This window comes from Salvia hispanica, chromosome 2 (genome assembly GCF_023119035.1).
Source record: "Salvia hispanica cultivar TCC Black 2014 chromosome 2, UniMelb_Shisp_WGS_1.0, whole genome shotgun sequence".
Classification (NCBI taxonomy): domain Eukaryota; kingdom Viridiplantae; phylum Streptophyta; class Magnoliopsida; order Lamiales; family Lamiaceae; genus Salvia; species Salvia hispanica.
This window is the reverse complement of record NC_062966.1, coordinates 2,140,935-2,162,153: the sequence shown is the minus strand read 5'-3', so window position 1 is coordinate 2,162,153 and position 21,219 is coordinate 2,140,935. Positions and strand designations below refer to the sequence as shown.

The 21,219-nt window shown below is 37.4% G+C and overlaps 1 protein-coding gene, 1 long non-coding RNA gene and 3 pseudogenes across 2 annotated transcripts; 2 read left to right on the top strand and 3 right to left on the bottom strand.

The window, feature by feature from the left end:
- Positions 1 to 198: 198 nt before the first annotated feature.
- LOC125205252 (cytochrome c-type biogenesis CcmH-like mitochondrial protein) lies at positions 199 to 5,588 on the bottom strand. Its single transcript, XM_048104082.1, has 4 exons — positions 5,477 to 5,588; positions 1,020 to 1,186; positions 489 to 620; positions 199 to 402 (listed from the first exon to the last, which is right to left on the bottom strand). The coding sequence occupies exons 1-4, from the start codon at positions 5,586 to 5,588 to the stop codon at positions 217 to 219; spliced, it is 597 nt and encodes a 198-aa protein (XP_047960039.1). The 3' UTR covers positions 199 to 216.
- A 916-nt stretch (positions 5,589 to 6,504) lies between these two features.
- LOC125204337 lies at positions 6,505 to 7,518 on the top strand (annotated as a pseudogene).
- A 1,389-nt stretch (positions 7,519 to 8,907) lies between these two features.
- LOC125205251 lies at positions 8,908 to 11,348 on the top strand (annotated as a pseudogene).
- Positions 11,349 to 12,827: 1,479 nt separating this feature from the next.
- On the bottom strand, positions 12,828 to 14,668 carry LOC125204280 (annotated as a pseudogene).
- Positions 14,669 to 19,996: 5,328 nt separating this feature from the next.
- On the bottom strand, positions 19,997 to 21,219 carry LOC125208384. Its single transcript, XR_007174104.1, has 2 exons — positions 21,171 to 21,219; positions 19,997 to 20,255 (listed from the first exon to the last, which is right to left on the bottom strand). It is a non-coding gene; the product is annotated as an uncharacterized LOC125208384 (long non-coding RNA).

Genomic DNA, 21,219 nt, shown 5'->3' with positions numbered 1-21,219 from the left:
AACTTTCTATTTTAGGAAATCTTTACGCCCCTCTACGTCAATTTATTTACCACTCATACCACTTCAAAAATACATTATGAAGCCCATTTAACTGTCCTGAATAATACATATTCAATGTTTCAACACCACATTACAATTATTTATTTTGAACAGATAAATAGCTGCACTTTGCTAAAATCAAGTTTGCAAGATGGTGAAAAGTTTGACACTCTCAAATCATCGAGGAAGCCATTTTCCCCACCATCGAGTAGAAGGTGGCGTCAGAAGCTCAAGCATCGCCTCCTTCTCCTTCGGAGTCAATGGGACTCCTCGGACGAGGTCTAGGGCCATGATATGCACGTTGTTCTTTCGCCTGTATCTCTTGAATGCCCATATCAACACAGCGCCACCAGTAAGTGTAAGCTGTTTTCAGATTTTGCATAATCGACAACATTAGTGAGGTAATTGGGGAGACGAACGTAAATTTCAGAGTGCGTCATGCTACTAACCGGTGCCAGCCATATAGCCGCTGTTTGTATATCGAATTTTGGTGTATAAAGCACTGTCTCTCCAAAATCTTCCTCCAGCTTCTTGTAGATCTCTTTGTCATTTTTACCAGACCGAATCTCATCTCGTATTAACTTACACAAACAAAGATGCAAGAGATATCAAAATCAAATGTATACACATTACAAAAGCTAGTAGAGAAATGGGATTTGCTGTTTATAGCAGAAGTACCTAAAAGCTGAACCTGGTCAAATAAATGTGTTCCAAATTTATCAGAGTGATCCACAAATGACTGAAAACTTCTCTTTTAGTATAGATTCATCAAATTTGTTTAGATCTAAAATAATAACATACCCCTCATACGATCCCTATATACATAATGATATACATATAAATCAACCTACTTTAAATTACAGGCTTTATCAGAGATGAAGTTCCAGATAGATCATCACAGCTTTCCCATCTCACAATAGCATCTTAGAGAAGAAGAAGCAAAAGCATGGCATGCCTAGAAAGAATGAAATAATAGGCACCTTGTGGAGGAGAATGGCAATGTCAGCTTGCGAGTCTTCAATAGATTGACTACCACATTCAGTGCACCGCACGTTGTGGCTTATATTTCTGGCCCGTGCTTCAACCACTCGATCCTGTCTCACTTCATCCTCATTCTCCATAAACCTTTCACTCCAATGTAACTGCTCTGTGATATGAATAAACAAAGAACACGTGTATTTCAGCTATCATTCAAAACAATTAAATCCAAATTATAGATGCAACCATAACGAAATCTGAGCTATTATGATGTACACACAATCAAGCAGAGGCGAGGACAGAAAAGCCGTCTTTCTCGACCTTCAAGTACAGCTCCAAGAGTAATATTGAATATTGATATGATCCTCCAATCCCCTCCCCTAACCCTAAACCCCCAAATCAACACTCAGTCAGAAAATACAAGATTTCACAATTTCCCTAGTTCATATAAACTTTTTCTACTGATTCTTTCACTATTCAAGCTATTGGCGAAGGCTAGGCATCAATCTCCACACCAGATATCAAAGGCTAACATATGAAATTTCTAAATTTTCTACTGGCAAAGAGTTGAATTTCCAGTTTATTTAATGCTGAAAAAAATACAAGTGCGTATTCAATTGAAATGAAAACCATTCTAGGTCGAATGCTTCAAAACTGAAACATGAATTTGAAAAAAATGTTCTTTTCAATTGAATTTCAGACTCCATACCAAGCTAAACCAGCCAACCAAAATTACTTATACACTTAGAAAACATTCTCCAATTTGTCCTTCTTTCACAACAGAAAATCTTATTCCATAACATAAACAATTCCAATTTCCTATAAGGCCATCTCCAACCGATACTGTCTTAGCAAAATCATCAATAGAAATTCCAATAAATCTAAAGAGGATTAAGGCAGACGATATAATGAAAAACCAAGCGAGTAACTCCCCAAAAATGGTGGGGAGAAAGATGGGAAACATAGGTAAATAGAGAATTTGACTAATTTGTGGAGTAGTACTATTTTGTTTAATTAAGAATTTAGGTTTAATTAATAATTTAGTGTTTAAAACATACTGTATGATCATATGCTTGATCGTTCTGTTAACATCCCTCATTCACTCAAAATTTCCATACTTGATTTTGGAAGACATACAGACGAACCAGGTTCTTATTTTCCCCCTAAACTTTCATCTCTTTATTTTTTATCGTAACTTGTCAATAATTTCGAGCACTCGTTCATTGATTTCGATTTCTTCAACAATGGCGAAGGTTTTTAGTTTGTTTTTATTTCGTATTCTTCATAATTTCTCTTTCTTTCTCATATAACGACTCGATTTTCTACGTTGAACACGTCTGGTGGTGTAGTTTCTCGCCTAAACCGAATTCTAGAAGTATTACTCAATTGGTTTCGTTTTTTCAACAATAAGAAAGTAATTTAATTAATTCGTTCATTGATTTACGATTTTCATGTTTTGTTTTCATAAGTTACATTGTAAATTTTGACAAATAATGTACTATATTATGTGTATAATGTAGATTGTATTAATGTACGATTATTGTTGTATAATGTATACGCCGTCTTTGCATAATGTATATTACAATGGGTTTAATGTGTGACGAAGTTAAATCCATTCCCTAAAGTTTAGCAATCCATGGGGCTAGGGTATATACCGACTCACTAACAAAACCTTGACTGGGAAGGGGGTTAGATCCATTTTCATAAGGTTTAGCAATCCATGGGTAGGCATATTACTAACCCATACATCAAAATTCATTTTTGAATTATGTACGTGTTTCAGAATAAATGTTTAAGCTAAGTAGAACTAAAGAATGTATGCCAAGTGACCTTTAATGTACATGTGTAATACTAAATGATGTACTTGTGTAAGTATTTAATGTTTGGCGAGTGTTGAATTCATGCCCTTCGGGTTTAGCAATCCATGAGGCTAGGTTGTAGTACTCACTCACAAACGGAACCATCACAAAGGGCAGAGAGTTTGAATCATTCCCCTTGGGTTTAGCAACTCAAGGGCTAGGGTTTTAGCACCACCCACAATTAAATTTCATTTTTTAATGCGTTTAAGATTTGGGTACAGAATAATGTACCAAAAGTATCAATAATATGCACGGATCGTGAATAATGTAGATTGAAAAGAATAATGTTGAAAGAAATTGAATTCATGCCTTTGGGTTTAGAATCCATGGGGTTAGGTTGTAAATACTCACTCACGCAGAACCATCACAAAGGGCAGAGAGTTTGAATCATTCCCCGGGTTTAGCAACCATGGGGCCAGGTTATACAACACCACATGAATTAAATTTTATTTTTAATGCGTTTAAGATTTGGTACGGTAAATAATGTACCAATAGTATCTAATAATGTACATTCGGATCGGGAAAAATGCAACGGATGAAGAGAATAATGTTGAAAGGAAATTGAATTCAAACCATCCCAATTGCTTTAAACGTCGTAAATCTAGACAAAATACCCCACAAAAACTTTTCAAATCATTGGGCACCTCCTGAACAAGGAAGACAAAAGCTCCAAAACCCAGTTCATGGACTTTTTCCTTCCTTGGAGTTAGGTTTTTAAAGTTTGAACTCTTTTGGGGGCCGTCGACAGAGATGGTCGACTTTCTTCCCCTGGCTTCCTTTTCTGCGTCTTCATAAGAGGTACTGTCTCGCCCCTTTGCTCAGCCAATCTCCCGAAACTTCAAAAATCAATAATGTATTGCATTAATATTATATACTCCCTCCGTCCCATAGAAATTGACCACATTTCCTTTTTCATCTGTCTCATACAAATAGTCACATATCCATTTATGGTAACTTTTTTCTCCTTTTTTACTTTTTCATTTATGGGCCCCCATCCACTACACAATTTCAACTATTTTTTCTCCTTCTCTCTTACTTTATCAAATTACGCATTAAAACCAATTTAAGTTATGCCAACTTCTATTATACAGTGTATATCTATATAGAAGAAAAAAAAAACTATCTTCGTCCACTAATAATCGTTCCATTTTACTATATTTGTCTCTATTAATAAATATCTCATTTGTCATTTTACTATTTTTGATAATCAGCCTCATATTCTAATAACTTTATTTCGCTTATATTTTATTATTATAAAACTAATATACTCCTTCCAGTCCAAAAAAATATTCATATTTGTGGACGGTACGTAAATTAGTAAAATAAGAGAGCGGTGGAGAAAAAATGGGTAAAGTATGAGAAAGGGAGATGAGAAAAGTAAAGAGAAAGAGCAAAAATGGATAAAATATGAAATAAACTACTATAAAATAAAGATTCACCTTTTACTATTATTTTCCATAAATTTTTTATTATATTTCTTAAAATTCATGTGAAATTAAATTGAACTTTCGTGGGCTAGTATAGAGCATGCAATGTTGCGGATGTCCACGCCCCTGACGACTTCCCAAAACACCTCTTGCAACGTCATAGGACTTCACTGCCCCACGTCATAAGTACTTCCCTTTGCACAATGTGGACATCCCCAAGGACTTCCCGCGGACTTCCCACAATAAAGAAAATCACAAATTCACAAATATGCAATTACGTTACGGAATTAAATTTTCGACACGAATACGGACGGAAAATACAACACTTCATTAAAAAAAACATAGATAATTATATAAAAAAAAATTACAATGCAAGCAAAAGAAAATTAAAATATCAACGTCTACCACTCCGCGTCCAAAGCTCTTCAACGATATCGTTCGAAGTCGTATATGGGCTTGTGTTTGGCGCATGTCGGCAAATGCGCGGATCCGATCGGCCTCTCGTGGGGTATCCTCATACGTACATTCCGGTGGCCACGCCGTGGCTTGACCCGCATTCATAGCACCTTCATTGGTCACTGAGTCGGTCGGACCTTCACTTTCGACAATCATGTTGTGCATAATAATACATGCGTACATGACATCGCGATGTTGTCATATACCACATCCGTGAAGGACCCTACACTGCCGCCCATCGACTCGACGCACACCAAATGCCGCTCCACGTCCTTGCGTGCTGCCTCCCGACAACCCGCAAAGTAGATCTTCTTATCTTTTGATGGGCATCTAATCGTCTTCACAAAGACGGTCGGTTTGGGTATATCTCATCCGCCAAATAGTAGCCCGTATTGTGCTGGTTGTCGTTGCAACGAAACTGATCGGAACCAACGCCATTACCGATCGTTGAATAGGGGAGACGACCGGAGGACGTTGATGTCGTTGTTCGATCCGGCTATTCCAAAATACGCATGCCATATCCACGTCGTAGTCGCTACGGCTTCAAGGATCATCGTGGGATGCTTGCCTTTGAAGCCGGTAGTGTACATCCCTTTCCAGCGTCGGAAGCATTCTTCCACTCCCAATACATACAATCTATGCGCCCAACATCGGAAACCCGTACCACCGTGCATATCTATTAGCGATGGCGGTCACGGGTTGGGCTTCCAAAGATACCATTCTCCGAATATCTCTCTAATGCCCTCGCAAAAATCTGCAGACACTCCGAGTTGTCGACTTGCCAATGTGGAGGTACTCGTGCGAACATGTCGCGCGCTCCGTATGCCATGCCGATTGCGGCCAGTCCACTTCTTTATGGGCGTGTGACCGGGTTTGCCAACCGCATCCTCCACTGAACACGAAATACTTGTATCGATGCTCTAAAGCACTGCGATACGGAGAAATAGCAGACAATGCATCCTAAAACGTCGTCGGAATAAGTTATCCCCAAAACGCGGCTCCGAGCGAAGTAGTGCTAAAGCAACCGATGATGTGCAGCGATGTGTCCCGGGTACTACGCTCGACGACGGATGGGGCGAGTACCACCGCTTCTTTACGCTTGCGCTCGCTCTGCGTAGCCCATGTCATAGCGACTGCAGTTCTTCATTAATTCGTCGGCCCTCATTCGCACCACCATTAGTCATTACGTATATACTTGACAATAGAAATTTAGAGAGAAAACTTGTTAACACAAGTGGGCGAGTGAAATGAAGTTCACGAGTCGTATATATAGATTTTGTTAAAAAAAAATCAAAAAATGGGAAGTCCGCGCATTGCCGCAATGGCGGATGTCGCGGTGGACGTCGGCACGGCGGCCGCGCCCTCCGTGTCCGCCCCTCTCCGCCCTAATGCTGGACGTCTGCGCGCCCTTCCCGAAGCCTCTTCGGCGTCCGCGGGAAGGGCAGCATTGTAGATGCTCTTATTTTATTATTATATTTGCATAATTAGTTAAACAATCTTCAACTAATCTATCTAACTAATGCATCAAATTTGAATTATACGAGTAATATTTGAGAATTGAGAATCTAAAATTCATGATAGTACCAATATTTTAAGGTGGGTTGAAATATATCCAGCCCAATCCAACGCCTTAGGCATCCAGCCCAACCCAAAATATTTTAATTACGGTAAGCAGAATTGTTTGGATTAAAACGCGTAGATTAATTCCTAAGAAAAGTGAATATATATGTAAAACACTTTTTGGTAGCACTTGCCAAAATCCAAATCTCACCGACGCGTGAAAATCGAAATCCCAGCAAAAATATCTACCAAATCTTCTCTCTCTAAACCCCAAATGGCCGCTCCGGCGACTCTCCCCATCTCCAACCCCCAATCCGAATCTCAGCCCCCGATCGCCACCCCCGCCTTCCGCGCCTTCATCTCCCGCCTCAATTCCAACATCCGCAACGGCCTCGCCCAGCGCCGCCCTGGCTCGAGCTCCTCGACCGCTCCTCCTTCTCCCGCCCCGACTCCCTCTCCGACGCCGCCTCTCGCATCCGCAAAAACTTCTCCTATTTCCGCGTCAATTACGTCTCCCTCCTCGCCCTCTCCCTTGCCCTCTCCCTCTTCTCCCATCCTCTCCCTCCTCGTCCTCCTCGCCCTCCTCGCCGCCTGGATCTTCCTCTACCTCTTCCGCCCCGCCGATCAGCCGCTCGTCCTCGCCGGCCGCACCTTCTCCGATCCCGAAACTGTGGGGATTCTGGTGGTTTCCACCATAGTCGTGGTCTTCCTCACCAGCGTCGGATCTCTGCTCATCTCCGCATTGCTCCTCGGCCTCGCCGTGGTCTGCACGCACGGCGCGTTCCGGATGCCTGAGGATTTGTTCTTGGATGATCAGGAGCAGGTCAACACCGGCTTCCTCTCGTTTCTAGGCGGCGCCGCCTCCTCTGCCGCCGCGGCTGCTGCTCCTACGGTTGTCGCAGCGCGCGTCTGATTGTAGATCTGGTGCGGAGATCAACACACGAGGTAATATGTGGAAGTGAATTGAATTTTACTCGGAAAATATTTGTGATTCATCCGTTGTTGTGATGGACATGTGTAGTTAGGGTTTCTTGTTTGCAATTCAGGATACTTTACCAATGTCTATCAATGTAATTGTTTGGATCGATTTATGTTTAATATTTCTTCATTAATGGATTTTGCTCCTTTGAACTCTCCCTGTTGCAATCGATGATGCTCTTTATGTTCTTGAAAATGGATACTCCTTCAAATTGTTTGCGTTTTGGTGTATCATGTTTCGTAAGTTTATCTGTAACATTGATTAAAATAATTTCACAAGGAATTATGTGAGAATTTTACTCATAGCTAAAAAATTATTAAAATTTTACACCAAAAGATTTTGAAGGCTCCCAAAACGTCTATATTAGTATAATTTCAATTTATGCAATGTTATGTATGATGTTTAGATTGGAGCTGTAATTAAATCTAATACTTGACACAATTTGAATAAAACTCCCAAATAATACAACTTTGCGAGATTATGGAGTCAATTTTAGTACTGGTATTATTTAATTTGAATATTAAGGTTTTGAAGAAGATTTTACGAAAGCTAGAAAATTAAACAATAAAGAGATGGGATTTTGAAGTCTTTATTGTCATATTCAAGATCTTCATCAATATTTGAAGTATTAGGTCTAAAGTTAAAGACATCTATATTTGTAGACCCACTCATGCACCCATGGTAGCCTAGAAGTAAATATTTGAAGTGAAAAGCATGGACTGGATTAACTGGATTGACATTCAATCAACTATTCACAAACTAATTACAAATTATTGGCAATGGAAACATTTAACCACATTACACTATGAACAATACCAAAAGCCTTGAATTTCATGATGAATTCAATGGAAAATGACAAATAGGCGTCGTGATGATGAAGAACATTGGCTCAAATACTTCATCTAATTATATTCCTTTTCTTCAATCTTTTCTCCCAGTTTTTCTTGGCTAATTTTGGGTTTTTTCATCCAAGAGAGAATATGACCATAACCGCTCAATGATCCTCCTTTTTACTTGATTTCGTCAAAGAAATTGCTTCTGTGCGTGATTCCGCCGATCGTGCATCAAACAGCCATGTGCGGTTCGCGCAATGGCTTCAACTCGGGTGAATTGGTGACAAGCTGGTTGATGCATGAACCACATGAGTTCTACTTTTATGTACTTAATTTTATAATAAAATATGAGTGAAATGAGTGAATGGATGTGAGATCCATTACTAAAGTAGTAGGATGTCTACTAATTATAGATAGATGAAAAAGAAAATTGGTGTCGATTCCTGGGGATGGAGGAGTAACATTAGTTTAATCATTAAAAATTAGAATGTGAAACTAATCAAATTTAAATAGTAATGTAGTACTACTTGTGTACGATATTTGAAATGAGTATGGTAAGTAGTACATTATAAGGCCAAATGCATAGTGGTGTAACTCTTGACGCCACAAAACGAGACAATAAGAACCAATCACAACATTTATTGGCATAAAAATTGAAATCTTATTCCAAGGCTCACAATCAATCCGATTGGTCCCCCTCTACGTACTTGTGCAAATGCCGCATACAGCTTAGCTCAAACGACAACACAAGATGAAGATGGAGCCCCGCACTTTAACCGTCAAACCTCCCGGCTTCCACTTCCCAACAAACAAACTCCCCCGCCGCCACGTCTCCTTCCGCCGCGTCGTCACCGCCGAATGCACCCCCGGCCGGGCGCCGCGATGTGCTCATCGCCCCCTTGCTCGCCCTCGGAGCGTACGCGCTCCACTCGGCCGCGGCCAAGGCGGACGAGACGGCAGAATCAACTAAGCAGCATGTCAGGACGAGACGATTAATTCGAGGATCTACGACGCAACGGCGATAGGAGAGCCGCTGGCGCTGGGGAAGGACAAGAGCAAGGCGTGGGAGAAGATGATGAACGCGCGGATCGTGTATTTAGGCGAGGCCGAGCAGGTCCCGACGCGAGACGACAAAGAGGTGGAGATGGAGATCGTGAGCAAGCTGAGGAAGAGATGCGCTCAAGCTGAGAGGCCCCTGTCGTTGGCCTTGGAGGCTATTCCTTGTGATTTGCAGTCCCCCTCAATAGCTATATCCAAGGCAGGATCACTGCAGACGCCCTCGAGTCTTTACTAACGCATTGGCCGTCACAGCGCTGGCAGGAATACGAGCCTCTGCTCACTTACTGCCGCGATAATGGAGTTCGTTATTGCCTGCGGCCTCCCTTGAGGTGCGGTGCGTTTATATATTTATGATATGTTTTGTGATGTCAGCTGATTATATTAAGTTTAATGGCGTTGTTTTTATAGGTTTTGAGGACAATTCAAGGTGAAGGGGTAGGCGGGCTCTCGGAAAGTGACCGGAAGAAATATGGTCCGCCTGCAGGGTCGGGCTTCATCTCAGGGTTCCGGTCTATCTCAAGCGATCCTCATCATCTTCTTCGTCCCCTCCTCTCTTGACATAAATTTCTCAAGTCCGCCTGCTCCGTTCGAGCCAAGCTCCTACTTCTCCATGCAAGCCAAAGTGGTGGAGGACTACTCCATGTCTCAGATCATTCTACAGGCCGTTACAGCCAGTGGGAGCAACGGGATGCTGGTAGTAGTGACGGGCGCCAACCATGTCGCCTACGGGGCCAGAGGGACGGTCTACCCGCAAGAATATCCAGAAAGATCCAGAAGAAAAATCAAGTAGTGATATTGCTTGACCCTGAGCGCCAGTATATCAGGAGGGAGGGAGAAGTCCCTGTCGCGGACTTCTTGTGGTACTCGGCTGCCAGGCCCTGCAGTCGGAACTGCTTCGATCGTGCTGAAATCGCTCGAGTCATGAATGCTGCTGGAACTAGGAGAGAGCCTTACCTCAGGTAAGCCAACTATATTTTTTTTTCAGACTGTCCCAAGATAGTTAAGTCATTTTCTGTTTTTGGCTAAATCAGGACCTTCAAAACGGACTTGATCTCGGTCTAGTGTCCCCTGAAGTACTACAGAATTTCTTTGATCTAGAGCGATATCCGATCATCTCCGAACTAACACACCGTTTCCAGGTAATTCGATGATTATGTTCAACTCTATTTTTTTGTCAAAGATGTTAAGGATGTTTGATCACCAACAGGGCTTCAGAGAAAGACTACTGGCAGATCCCAAATTTCTACACAGATTGGCCATAGAAGAGTCCATATCAATCACCACAGCCCTGGTAGCTCAGTACACGAGGCGCGGAGACAGATTCATCCAAGAGCTGGACTATGTTATCACGGACACAGTTAGAGGGATCGTGGTGGATTTCTTCACCGTGTGGCTCCCGGCGCCCACGCTGTCGTTCCTCCCTGTCGTGGACTCTGCTGCCCCGGACAGCTTGGAAGCGGTGAAGGGCCTGTTGGGGTCCATCCCGGACAATGCTTTCCAGAAGAATCCGGTCGGGAGGGACTGGAACGTGAGCCATAGAATAGCATCAGTGGTGTTTGGTGGTCTAAAGCTGGCCAGTGTGGGATTCGTCTCCAGCATTGGCGCGTGGTCTCGTCAAACATACTGTACCTGTTTCGGAAGCTCATCAATCCGAGCTTTGCTGCGATGGAGCAGAACAAACGCTCGCCTATACTCAAATCCGCCCTCGTCTATTCAACCTTCCTCGGAACATCAGCAAATCTGCGCTATCAAGTACCGAAATGCGCTAGATTTATGTCATTTCTTTCAATGAGATCAAATCAAACAAAATAGTTTGTTTGTTTGTGTACAGTTTATTGCAGGAATAGTGGAGCATAGGATATCGGAGGAGATCGCGGACCAGCCATTGCTAGTAAACGGGATATCGTTTGTGGCTCGAACGATAAACTCGTACTTGGAACGCAGGTGATATGGCATTGGAATGTATTGTTATTGTAGTCATAAAATTGAGATGATGAATGGTTGCTGATACATTGAATTTGTGCAGCAATGGATTGATTTGGCAAGGTACACAGGAGTGCAGGCTAGTAAGAAGGAAGAAGAAATAGTAGTAACATCGTATGAAGTGTTAGAAGATGCTACCAACAACATTGATGAAGTTGAAGCCAACCAGCAATAGGCTGAGTATCTTCCAAATGCCATTCATTCTTTCACAATTTTGGCTAAGTGTACATTGAGAATGGACAACCACAGGAATACTTTCAATCAATTTTCATTAATAATATTTTTTATAGAATTCTTCGATCACTAGTAGTTATCATTTGTCTGCCTTCCATAATGTATTTTAAATGTTTATTTTTGTATCCATAAAATAAGATGCAATATGGATCACCAAAAGTGAGTTTTTTGAATAAATGCATAACATATAAAAATTCATTTTAAATAGGAAATAAAATAAAAAGGAAGTATAATTAGAGTAGTAAACGTTTTAGATATCAAATTTTAATGATTTATTTTAGTATATATGAAATAAAAATAAAATAAAAATATTGTACTGTACTACTCAATATGAATGGAAATAAGGACTTTTGGTTTATTGACTAGCAACTTAATCACTAAATCGTATTGAGAATGAATATATTTACCCAATCATAGTGTTTTCAACTGATTATAAGGCATAATTATGCTTGCAGGCATTAAAAAAAATATCTTACAAAGTGGGGTTCGTTTAATTTATAGTCACAAAGAATTGCATTTCTTAACAAATGCGCAACACAAATTGGGTTGTTATGAAAGACGGGGGTGGGGTTGGGCTGAATGGTATGCAATTTTTAGAAAAATGTAGGGATATTTTTGAAATTTTTTATTCACATCGTCTCATTAGATAACCATTTTTCCATTTTTTTCCTCAATCAAGGCGATCATTTTCTACTTTTCGATCTTTCTCACTAAAATATTCAACTACTATTTTTTTTACTTTACTGACTCGACATTCGACAACTCTACCTACTATCTCGTGCCACTGAAAAATGTGATTATCTTGAGCTTGAGTAGGCAAGAGAATATTTATTTATAAATTCAAAATAAATTAACTCCCTCCTTCTCACTCACACAATCCCACATCGCTCTCTCACGACCTGCCATCAGCAAAGCCCCATGCATTGTGATTTTCTTCATACAAGTACGAATAACATTTGTGATCTTATTTAAATTATTTTTAAAATATGGACATTTAATAATTATTTATCTTATTCATAACCACAACTTTTAAGAACATTTTTGAATGCATCATAAATTTTAGTCAAGCAGTTGAAATCAACTAACTTCACTACTATATGTTTTTGGATTAATGGATTTAATTTCAAATCAATTGATACTGATCATATGCTTTGTTATTTTCAGATAAATGAATCGTTCTAAGAAACTTTCTTCTGATGTCAAAGTTCAATCTTTATCAGCTAATGGACCTTTTCTGCAACCTCAAGTCATCTTAAGAAATACTACTACTATATAATTTTAGTTGATTTATGAGCTAGCAAGATCGATTTACTTTCAAATTTGACACAGAAATACAGATAAAAACATGATAGTATGTGTTTCAGTTTGGAATTGAGAGCAAACAATATGGCATAAAAGGAAATATACTCAAAAGTAAAACTCACACAATAACAGAGCAATATATCTCCAAATAAAAGAATTCTCAACACTTAAGCTACATGTATCAATATTACAGTGTTACCTGACGATTCCAAAACTTGCGCTGAGCTAATCATCTTCTCGTCGAATAACTGAGATTGTTGGTGCTGTCATTGTTTCATCCTCAACTCTCGCAGAAGATTCTTCTTCAATAACGCGAGCTGCCTCCCGGGGCTGTTGTACTCCTTGGATAATCGGCTGGGACTAGGCGAGTTGCCCTTTGTAACACGGGATGGAGATGGGATGTTGTTCCCTAACGGTGAAGTGGGATGAGATCGGAACTCACCACCCTCGCGATTCAATGGGGACATAGGCATATGCTCGCAGTTCTTCTTGTAAAACTTGTCTTCCACGATTTCATATGCATTCCCAGTTCTTACTTCCTGAGCCAACGAGCACCAACAGCAGAAAAGCCACATGGCACAGTCGGTCACAGCTGGTTTGCCACAGCAGAATTTCGAAGGAGGCAGATTAAATCTCTTTCTCATCTGAATTCTCCAAAACCCACCGTAGAGTAGACCAAAAACACAGAGGAATATCCCGGTGATGCCTAATGCCTCCCTAACGGTCTCGTTATCAATATTAACAGCAGCCAGGTTGAATATCCAAAGGGAGCCATACAAAACAGAAGAAAAGTTGCGATGTGGACGTACATATTGCCAAACCCGAGCCTCTCCATATTCCATCCGAAAACAAGAAGCTACAGAACAGTGAAAGGTAAGCTAAAGAAATGTCATCCCAAAAATCAAGAATGCCTCCACTCCAACTTGGTCTCGTCTCCAGTGTTCTTCCATCGTCTCTCATCGCAAAGCGAGAATCTCTTTTCTAGCGATTCTCTCTAGATTGGTCTCTGCTACTACTATCCTCGGTCGTAACTGGAATTTGCATTTCCTCATCTGACTGAGTCTCGTAATCTTTCCCAAGAGGGCTAAGCATAGTGTACACTCCAGCAACTGCAGGGGCACCAAGTCGAACGAGATACATATTCCAACACCAATGGCAGGTCGCTCCGACCTCTTGTATCCCAAGTTAAGACCACATAACGCGTATTGAGCAAAGCAGTTTAAGTTCAGCAAGGCTACAACCACCATCATATGTGCCCATTCGTGGGGTTTGTAAGTACCATGTTTGCAGTAAACTTTCCGAAGCTTTAGAATATCTTCTTCCCTCCACCTAAGCAGTAGTGCCAGGTGATATATTCGCTTCGGATGCTGGTATAAACACATGAGAGTGAACAAAGCATTGAGGATCTGATTATTGACTTCAAACCAAGCATCCCTCTCCGACTTCTTGGGCAGGGCATGGTTCAACATGCCAATCATGACCATGAACAAGATAGCACGGAAACAGCAACACATGCAATCCAAACAAAGAGTGCCATATTCATAGGATCTCTTATCCATTCTTTCCCCATTTTCACAAGGTATTCCAGTCCATTTTACGCGAAAATATCCTATGGAAGCGCTCACGTATATGGAGACTACCGGAAGAAGGTACAGCACGTGAAGCCTCATCCTTCCCCTCTGCAATCCGCTGAAACCTAGCTGAAGGCGACGCTAAGTTGCCAAATTTAAGAAACCTTAGCCTTTTAGAGATAGCGGAGAAACCGCCATCGGATCCTCTCCCCGAGCTATCTTCATTTATAAGACCTCTCTGAGATGTTGAGATGTGTAGAGGTGCATGACTCTTGACTTTACCAACACTAGACTCCTCACTTCCCACAATATCCTCACCATCACCAATTGAAACCATAATTGTTTTTTTCTCTCTAGAGATCACCAAAGCATTCTCAATCTTTTACCCGTTTCCTTGACTGTGACAATTAAGCTACCAAAATAAACTCAATTCATGACTGCAACTTCACTTCACCCAATATATTCTGGAAAAATAAGAAAAATCAAATATGCAAATTAAAAACCCAACTAAAAGATGAAAACACAGAGACTAAGAGTAGGATTTCCATTCATTCAAATACCAATTACTACAGCTCAAAAGCAAAAATAACAAATTAAATTAAACAGCTAGAAACAAGATAGGAAAACTTGGCAGATACAGCAGTACAAAAATACAAGAAAGGAAAGGAATACAGCAATATGTAAGCAATGAATTTGAAAAAAAAATCACAAATAAAGGGGAAATTAGCAGAGCAAAATTTGTGTGTGATTGAAGGTTGGAATTTGAGATTGGGCAGCTACAGTTCCAGAGAAAAAAATGAAAGAATATTGAATAAACTTTAAAGTGGGATGCTTTTATTTTGGGTTTTCCCTTCTTCTTCATCCTTCTCCTATAACTATAACTTTTATTCCGTTGGGTCAACCGTTATCTGTCGTCAACGTGGCTTTATTACATTTTATTTTTATTTATAAAATACATTTTTAATCTAGAGTGGAATAGTAGTATATGTTTGATATATCTGTCTTTTTTATTGGATTCATAGAAATTTGATCAAATTTTGATGTCTGTGTCTTGAAATCTTAAAAACGCGTTGAAAAAGTTTTTTTCAGGACTAAGAAGATATTCAAAAGGGAAAGATAATCATAAATCTAATGACAAAAAAGACTTGATTAGGGTTGATTGTGGTTTACTAAACTAAACAGGTTACAACAGCCATTGACAATGCAAAAGCATGTTGGCCAAAGTGAATGCCACGTGGTAAATATCTGGCTTCCCTGAAATTAAGAAAATAGTTATTCAAATGTGTATAAGTAAGTTGGTTAGCGGTGAGTATTGGTTCGAAATTAAAGATTTTGAATTGAGTATAAATATCAAGCCACCCACCACATCCACCTATCGGGTCCCTAATTTATATGTAACTGGTAGAGTAAAAATATCTGAAATCAAAGTTTTTGAATTTGAATACAAATCTCAAGCGATTCACCACATCCATCTATCTGGTCCCTAATTTATTTATAGCGGTAGAGTAATAATGTCTGCAGTGGCGGACATATGTAACTTTGGGGGACCCATGTAACCCCAAAATTTCAAATTTCCTTATATATATTTTATATTCATAAGATTTATGTATTAATTTATCAGCCCAAGTGGTCTTTTTTTAGGCCTATCAGCTTCCAGTACCAGCTTCGATGACCGTGTTCAATTCTCCACAAGCTCAGTTTTAGCTTTTATGATTTAAATTTTGTCTTTACACCAAAAATAATAATAATAATAATATATTAGTACTTCATTAATTAACCCATCCCCAAAATTTATCCATAACTGATAGTATCAATTTTTCCTTTTGTTATTTGTGATTGGCTTTTATTATTTCAATATGTCTTTGCACAAAAAAAAAAACATACTCCTATATTAGTATACTTCATTAATTAACCTATCTTAAAATTTATCCATTATTGATAGTATCCATTTTTCCTTATGTTATTTTTGATGTTTTTTTATTTTTCTAACTATTATAAATAAAAAATTTCAGATTTTATACTAATTTATTCCAAAATTTATTCATAACGATTATACTCCAATAAAAATATATATATTTCTAGTATTCGTATTATTTAATTATTTCTATCTCATTACTCATTTTTCTCGCAATTGTCGGCTATGCTAGCATAAAAAATAATATCCTACAATTGTTATCAATAACTTGGATCACCCACCGTCAAAATCCTGCGTCCGCCACTGAACGTCTGAAATCAAAAATTTTGGATACTGAATACAATTCTCAGGCCATCCACTACATCCACCTATCTGGTCCCTAATCTATTTGAATCGAATACTAATATATGGCGCAAAAAAGTTGACTTACAATTTCAGACAAAACTATTTTGGTATAGTTTTTATTTAGTTTTAAACTTTTAGTAGCGTGATTTGTGTACAAATTAAGTTCGTTTGGTAGCTATGTCATGTTTATTGACATTGATACCATTATGATAGTAATCATAGTTTCGATTAGTTAATTTACATATATTAGGTGTTTGGTAGATTAAGATAATTATGAGTTATCTTATTGTAGTGTTTGGTACAATAAGTCACAAGTAAGGATTAAAATTATGATTGTCAAAATTATCCTTATTAGTTTAAGTTAATTACTAAACTATCATCATTTTACCCTAATTATTCCTATAAAATCGTTTTGTTTAAAATTAACATCTTTTCAAGCTAAACTCCTTACAAAATTAGCATCTTTATATCAAAAAACTTATATTTATTTTGGTATTCTATTTTTGTGAGCATTAATAATTTTGGACAAATTTTATGAATAATCAATTATTATTTTGGACAAATTCTATATGAAAATATTTTATCAAGTACCAAATTTTCTATGTTCAATTTTTTTGAAGTTTAAAGCGTTTGTGGATTGAACAACATCGTATATTTATGTTCAAAACAAAAGTAATTGCCTTCAAGTATTACGTAATTATAAGTATAATATAATATAATGTAAATAAAGTAATATAATGAGAATATAATACGATTTAATGTAAAGTAATATAATGAGAATATAAAGTAATATAATGAGAATATTATAATATAATATAATGTAAATAAAATAACAAAGTAATATAATTAGAACAACAAATTGACATCAACAAAATTCTTAATATGATTTAATAGGAAAATGACGTTCTTCAATACAACAACTAAGTAAAATTGATGGGTTAGAAATTTTGATGGGTAAAATTGTATTTGCTAATTTAACTAGGCTCATGATAAATAACATAGGATTTTGGGTAGTTACAAATATGACTAAAACATAAGATTTTCAGGGCTTTGCGGTAGAAATAAAACACCGGCTACTATATTTGAGTAACATAACTACCAAACACACAAATAAACCGATTAATCTTTATCAGCGAAACATAGTACTAAACGGCCCTTAGCTTATGTGAATAGTATTAAGTCTTTATTTCAGCTTAGAAAATTAGTCCATAGTTTTGATGAATTACACTAATAACGGATTTCACAGTTGGATCAAAATAATAAGATAAAATTACTAAGCTATTCTACATCTATCTCACTCTCAAAATGTTCATACATATTCCTGAAACTATTTTTGTCCAAACAAAATTTAAATCGTATTCTATATTTTACACCAAAGATTAATTTAAAATAGCGTAAATTTTTATTTAAATTATCTAACACACCAACAAAAAATTTTTTTTCTTGTTTTGGGAGAAAATATATTTGTGGTTCTTAGGAACAAATTCTTTTTTATTTTAAAATATGCCTTAAGCAAATGTGTAATTGAAGAAATATGCATGTATGTAACGTGTAATTGGAATACTCATTCTAAGAATGCACAAACTTAAATATGCATTTCAAGAATGCATGATATCATTTAAATATAATGGGGTTGTTGGTTTGTAAGATTGTATATCGGATTAAATAAGTTGTGTATTTGGTTTATAAAATTGAATTCTACAACTCAATGCTAGATGGATTATCATGTGATAATTAGCCATAGTCAACTCACTCTAACTAATATAATCTTAGAACATAATACTAGAGTATGTATTGAACTTTTGATATTATTTTATCTAGGAAATCAAACATCTCTAATATTCTTATCATCCACTTTTGGAAATACTACTACTCCACATTTAACACGCCATTGACAAATTTTATAGCAAATTCTTTAAAGCTTTTGGTCATATTTTTTGTTTGTGCATGATATTTCCACAATTGTTTAATATTATAATTTTGTAGTTGAAATTTATAATACTATAGAATATTCTTTTAGATCTAGGGTTAAGAATTACTTCCTTCGTCCCATGTTATTGAATGCATTTTTCTCAAAGACAAGATTTAAGAAAATTGTGTTTAGCGGATTATATGAAAATAAAATAATGTTCCTTGTCTTACTAAATGTGAAGCATTTGCTTTCATCATGAAATCTTATGTGTTTTGTTTTATGAATTAAGGAGAATAAAATCTAGATTATGTTGTTTCTATTTTAGAAAATGCTACTTCTAGTAAGAAAACTCAAAAAGAAAACGTGTCATTAATTAAAGTCATCACTGAAATAGCGCACTTATCGTATTGAAATCACCATTTTTCCGATATATCGAAAGATTTCGGTATGGTAACGGTATCAATTTTTCTATACCGCCCGTACACGAATATTAGGTATATACCGTAGATTCAGATACCGGGTATACCGAACCTCGTACATATCGAAAATCTGTATACGTTGTTATATACTCCTCCGTCTCCTAAAAATAGGAATTTTTAAACGAGCGCGGATTTTAATGCAAAAATTGGTAAAGTAAAAGAGAGATAGAAAGAAAAGTGTATTAGTGGAAAAATGAGTTCCACCTCATTAGTGGAAAGAAATTTCCTAAAATAAAAAGTTTCTATTTTTAGGGGATGACCCAAAAGGAAAGAGTTTCCATTTTTATGGAAATGTACATTATATTTAAAATATTTGCATAATAAATAGAATTGAAAGGAAAAAATCTCTAAAAATCCTACTTTTTAAATATTTTGTGTATAAAATAGATTTTTTTTGCCTAACAGATTACAAGATATCCGTACCAAACTGATATCATAAAAGTGTGGCATACCGCAATAACAGTAAGATAATGGTATAAAAAATTAACCATATCGAATTTTCGGTATATCAATTTCACCGAAAATTCAGTATGATATCAGTATGATATTTTGCCAAAGTGCGTTCGGTACGGTATGCGGTATGACAATCTCAAGACGATATACCATAACAACGCTGACCACATAACATTCAAGTCATTATAGTACCAACTCACAAAATAACATTATTATACCTAACTAAATTTAATAAATCTACACAACAATCCAAGCAAAAATAATTTCAAATTCAATTACCCTAAAATCAAACTTTTTCCAAAAACCTGAATGTGGAAAATGCGACTGCTTAATAACAGATTTAATGTATCGCCCAAAAACCAACCTAGACGAACACATGCATTAGTGAGGAGACAAGGGACCATCGTCCGTATTTTGTGCCATCTGAGTGAAAATAATGCATTCAGTTTTTGGTTGTGATTGGGTCTCTATAGTTCAAAACCATACACAAGATCCAAGTAACTTGTAGATATCAAAATCCCTACACTTCATCGACGAAATATATCAATGTAATCGTAATCTGGTAACCACGAGATGCAGCAATTCAATAGCAGAAACAATGTTCCCCCGGGATGAAAATCGAAAACATGAAATGGTGTATTAGTTACAAAAATCATGGTCATGGATCTTGCAAACACTTCCAACACCAAACTTGATAGTAGTATCATTCTTATAGTCACACACAATCCCACAAGACTTATCAGAAGAAACTCAGAGACTTGGATAAATCCACATGGTAAGGAAGGCACAACTCAAGTAAGATCATCTTCCTCCATCTCTTTGCCTTCAAGGCCTCCTTTACTCTTAATAAAAGTGTTGTCTTCCAAGCATCCTACATCACAGTGAGAAAAGTTACCAATCAAGATTTCGGAGTTAACTATGAAAACAAAGCTGGCTTTCAATCAGGACATTAGCATATAGTGGTCTGTTCAACATAAACAGCGTGTATTCATATATTCACGCTACTTTACTGTCTTCCCATCCCCAACCCCAGACAGAGTATTAAGAAACCACTTTTTCATAGCAAAATGCACTCACATGCTATACCCTATATGGAAAATATACAAAATCTGAAGTCTAATGCCTTTTTAGTTTTTACACACATTAACTAGAGTAATTGATCCAGTGAATAGTAACTTTGTTTCATGTAAAGCAACATAGCAATGGTCAGGGAAATTATCATAGACTTATAGGAAATCTAAATAAAGCTTAAAACAAATAATAATGATGATATATGACAATTTGGCAGTAAACAAGACTTGATTCTCTACCAGTGAACTAACTATACACTTGTCATTAGTGAAAAATTCTAGGCCTTACAAACTAAGATTTGTTGTTATGACTTTCATCCTTTTAATTGTATTTCTTAGGTTGTCTTTGTCGATCCTGTTCATTATATTTATTTCACTCTCTCAAGCCTCCCTCAGATACAGTAGCCTAGAAAAATCCCAAGATAGGGATGAGAAAAACTACATGATAAAATTACCAACGTAAAATGAAATGAACAAGTCTGAGTTCTCACTAAATAGAACCTATGGGGCAAATAGAAGCCAAGCTTAATATAAGGTGTTAAGAGAAATTATCATGCACATAATACATTAAAAGATTACATTAAGCAACTATTGAGCTTCATAAAGGGCGCATATGCCCATGATTTAAAACAAAGAAGGGTGTTCAAAAGAAGAATATATGTATAACAAAAGGTAGGGGGACAAAAATCAAGTCCGGATAAATGAAACACACTTACCAGCGGGGTCATACTATCAAATTCCTTGACAGCATCAGTGAATTTAGCA

Coding starts and splice junctions, on each gene's coding strand:
- LOC125205252 (XM_048104082.1), bottom strand. CDS start 5,588: ATGGCATACGGAGCGCGCGACATGTTCGCACGAGTACCTCCACATTGG. Junction 621..1,019: donor TTGCCATTCTCCTCCACAAG/GTGCCTATTATT, acceptor TGTTTGTGTAAG/TTAATACGAGATGAGATTCG. Junction 403..488: donor CGGCTATATGGCTGGCACCG/GTTAGTAGCATG, acceptor ATCTGAAAACAG/CTTACACTTACTGGTGGCGC.